The sequence below is a fragment of the Plecotus auritus genome (assembly GCF_963455305.1).
Source record: "Plecotus auritus genome assembly, chromosome: 9".
In the NCBI taxonomy this organism is placed as follows: Eukaryota; Metazoa; Chordata; class Mammalia; order Chiroptera; family Vespertilionidae; genus Plecotus; species Plecotus auritus.
The window spans coordinates 126084474-126088340 of NC_137783.1; the positions used below are offsets into that span (position 1 = coordinate 126084474).

At 53.6% G+C, this 3867-nt stretch overlaps 1 protein-coding gene across 1 annotated transcript in view; it reads right to left on the reverse strand.

Moving 5' to 3' along the window:
* Positions 1-579: 579 nt before the first annotated feature.
* DBX1 (developing brain homeobox 1) overlaps positions 580-3867 on the reverse strand; it is a gene marked incomplete at both ends in the record, with an annotated part of 4385 nt that continues 1097 nt past the window's right edge. The window contains 2 exons of the mRNA XM_080641212.1: positions 580-939; positions 1379-1697. Of these exons, the coding sequence (XP_080497338.1) occupies positions 580-939; positions 1379-1697 (679 nt within the window). The remainder of the gene's footprint in view (positions 940-1378; positions 1698-3867) is intronic.

Here is a 3867-nt window from a genome sequence, read left to right on the forward strand (position 1 = left end):
CAGGATTTATGTTATACCTTAGGCCAGAAGGTCCTGGTAAGTATTCTTCCTTTTTGGAAATTCTTGAGTTTTCTCAGGGCAGTGTCATGGGAAGACGGGTTACCAGGATCTGGAGTTGGGTAGGAGGCCCTTACTACCCCAGATAGGGAGGTGGAGGGATCTAGGACGTCAGGGGTCTTGGAGTTAGAAGCTTGTTGTGACTCCTACCTGGATTTCCTCCTCCTCACAGGGTCTCCCACCTCATAGGGTTATCGCTGCTAAGGACCAGCAGGGCCTGGCTCCCAGCTAAACCTAGGCTGCCAGTGAACGCCCCACTGTGTTTAAAATAGCTTGCAATAAAGATGGAGGGGAGTCTTTGCGTACAAGTTGAGGCTGGGGCCAAGGCCTACATTTAACATGTGTGGAGAGGGCTGTTGAGAGGTGGTGCCCGGGGAGGAAATGTTCCTTTGGGCCATGGAAGGGGCTGGGGCGCCCTTGACAAGGCGAAGGGTCCACCGCGGGAACCAAGTGAACACCCCACTGCACCCACCTCTCCCATTTCAAAGCTCTTAGAAACAGTACCCTGGGCGAGGGAGGCTTCTAAGACACCGTGATCTCCTCCTCCTCGCCCTCCTCATCCTCCTCGGAGTCCGAGAAGTCCGAAGGTTTGCCTGGGCTGCTCGAGTGCGCGGGGGAGGCGGGCAGTGGCCCTCCCAGTCGCGGGTCCCGCAGGTGCCGGGGGTCGAGGGACGCATGATAGGCCAGGCGGTGGCGGGGGCTGGCCCGGCCCTCGTCTTCCTCCTCCTCGTCCCCCGGGCCCTTCTGGCCCACGTCGCTGAGGTCCGGGTGCGGATTGAGTTTGGTGGGAAGGGTCTGCTCGCGGCAGCCCCCGCTAGACAGCAGCTCGCGCTCCTTGGAGTTCCGCCACTTCATGCGTCGGTTCTGGAACCAGATTTTCACCTGGTGTGCGAGGGGCAGAGAGCAGGGCAGAGGCCGAGGTTAGCGCAGACCCCTCCTCAGAGATGAGGGCTTGGGGCGGGGCACCGGCGGGATGTTGGGGGTGGGAAGGCAGCTGTGTCCTCCCCCTCCTAGCCTGTCCCCCATTCCCTGCTGTGAGTCTCAGCATTAAATCCCCTCACCCCCACCTCCACTCCTCGCGCCTCTCGCCGCACCCAGGCCCAGACGGTCAGGGGTGGGGGCGCTGAGTCCCTGGAGGTAGGGCGGGAAGAGGAGTGGGCTGTCCCGAGCAGCCCCGAGAAAGCTGGGTCCTGCACGCATTCCCTCCCTAGGCCTTACTTTCCCCTTCTGAACAAGGGGACCCAAGGGGTTTCAGAAAATTGTGAGCTTCCTGGGAGAAGGGGGAGCTCGTGAGGACGGGGCTGTGGGGGACGGCTCTCACTTGGGAGTCTTTCAAGCCCAGCTTGGCCGCCAGCTTCTTGCGGTCGGGCTTGCTGATGTACTTCTGCTTCTGGAACATCTTCTCCAGTGCCTTGCGCTGCACGTCGGAGAACACGGCTCGACGCAGCATGCCCCGGCGGGGCTTGCCGCGCGCGGCGAGCGGCCAGGAGAAGGTCCCGGGGATGGGCACGACGCTGGAGGACGCTGCGGGGGGAGGGGGGAGGGGCGAAATGGGCGGGGGGTGGGGGTAGTGAGTGGGCGGGGCCCGCCGCGGTGGGAGCACCTGCCTCCCCAGCGTCACCTCCCCCCGGGTTGTCTCTCTGATCCCTTCATCTCTTTAAAGTTCTGCCTTTTCTCCCCCTGGAGAACGGACCACAAACCTACAAACCTTCGAGAGCGAAGGGCGCTTTCCGCCCAAATAACGTTCCCTTTCAACCGTGCAAACCCGGAGTAGGTAAAGCTACGGAAACACAGAAAACAGCTCCCACAGTAGCCTGTTTTCGTTTTTCCATTCAACGGTCTCAGGGAAACAAACCTGCGGACCTCAGCTAATACAGCAACAGAAAAATAAACTACAACAATAAACTATCCAGCTGAGGCCACTGGGTTTCCTCCTTAAACTTTTATTACCTTGGTGGCTTCTGCCTTCTTTCCATGAAAATGAGGTGCTTTACTGATTCGATAGCGAGGAGAAAATCCTCTTTGGATTTTTTAAAACCCAATCAGTATTCATCTTTTTTTATATTAATCTTTCCTCCCCTCCCCCACAAAACGTAAAAAATTCGGCTGGAATACATGAAAAGTGGCAGCTAATTAGCACATTGACCGATTCCCAATGGGTATTGGCATGATAAAAAGGGGGAGAGTTTCGCTTTAAGGGAGGGGGGGAACCCAAAAGAAACAGAGACTCTAATGAAGCGTGAATGGTAATTGTGTAGTAATGAACTAACAGAAAAAGACTGAGGACAAGCAGCGAAAGCCATATATTACTGGGACAAAAGAGATTTACACTTTCAAACTAAACACAACTGCAGGCCAAGACCATTGGGAGAATACTGATGGCAGAGGCTTCTCTCCCGCGAATCATTTTCATTAAATGGACATGAAAAGCTATTTATAAAGCTCGGGTTGTTTTTGTTAGAGCATTGAGATGGGAGAGAAAGGGAGCAAATTCCATTATCAGCCGCAGCATGAATGGTGGTGGCGGTGGTTGGTGAATTCTCTCTCCCCCTTTTAAAAATCAATTGCTTGTTTCTCTGGCTGATAGTTGGGAGTGCGGTCGTGGCTTTCCCATCCCCCGCCGACCATGCCCATCTCCTGTCTGTATAGGGGCTCCTCGGTGGCCTTCAGAGTCTTGACCAGGTGCAGAGTTTTTGAGCCACCCCTGGGGCTCCAGGAGGAAAATCTCGTGGAGCCTGTTTAAGGTGCTTCTTTTTTAGACAAGAAACAACTCCAGGCTTCCCCCAGACTTATTTTATCAGCCTAGGGGTCCTTTAAAAAATATAGCTGTGGGGGAAGGGTATGAGAAGAGGTTGGGAAATCAGGTTGGATAAAGAAGTTTGGGGGTTGTGGGAGGTTCTAGCCTCCCTTCTCCAGGGCGACCCCAGGCATCCCACACAAGAGGGCACCCCATGTGGTCTCGTGGAAAGCCCGGAGCCCTGAATGAGTCTTAAAAGGAAATTAGCCCCGGCTGGTAGGTGTCTCTGGGTAATTCGGAGGGGCTAGGGCCGGTCTGTGTGTGGCTGCCCGGAGGAGCTGACCAATTGGTCATGGTGCTGAAACCTTTGTGGGGAATCGTGGCCAAGTGCACTGACTCTGTGGGAAAACGGCGGCGTGAAGGGATGCCAACAGCTCCTCGCCGGGGAGGGAACCGCCTCAAATTGGGACCATGACAATTCCTGCTAATCATACCTTGTTTGCTAGTGCTTTTGGGGAAGTGCTGGCAGCCAGGGGACTACAGGTTGTGTGTGTGTGTGTGTGTGTGTGTGTGTGTGTGTGTGTGTGTGTTATTTCTCCTAGACGTTGGCTTGGAGCAGACGACTGTCTTTGGGGACACAGATACAGAGATAGTGGAGGGCTGAGTTACAAAATGGTGCTGGGACAATTGGTTAAATATTTGGAAAAACACTAAGTTAGTTTCTAACTTTCACTATCAGTTTTTAAAGACGTAAATGCAGAGAGAGGATCAAAGGCAAACTAAAAAAAATATTTGATTTTGTGAAGGAGAAGTTTCTAAGCTTTAAAGCCAGTAAAAAAAATTCTGAAGGGGAAAATAGAGATTAAAAAAATGCTCTAAAAATTTTAAGAGCAAACCACAAACTGGGAAAAATATATTTGCTACAAATACAACTAAGTTAATACTATATACATACTAGAGGCTCAGTGCATGAATTCGTGCACCTTGAAAGGAACTGTGGGATGCTGACTCCATGCCCCCCCTGCTCAGCCCCTCCCACCAGGGCCCCTGGGCTCCTGTCTGCTGGCAGCCCT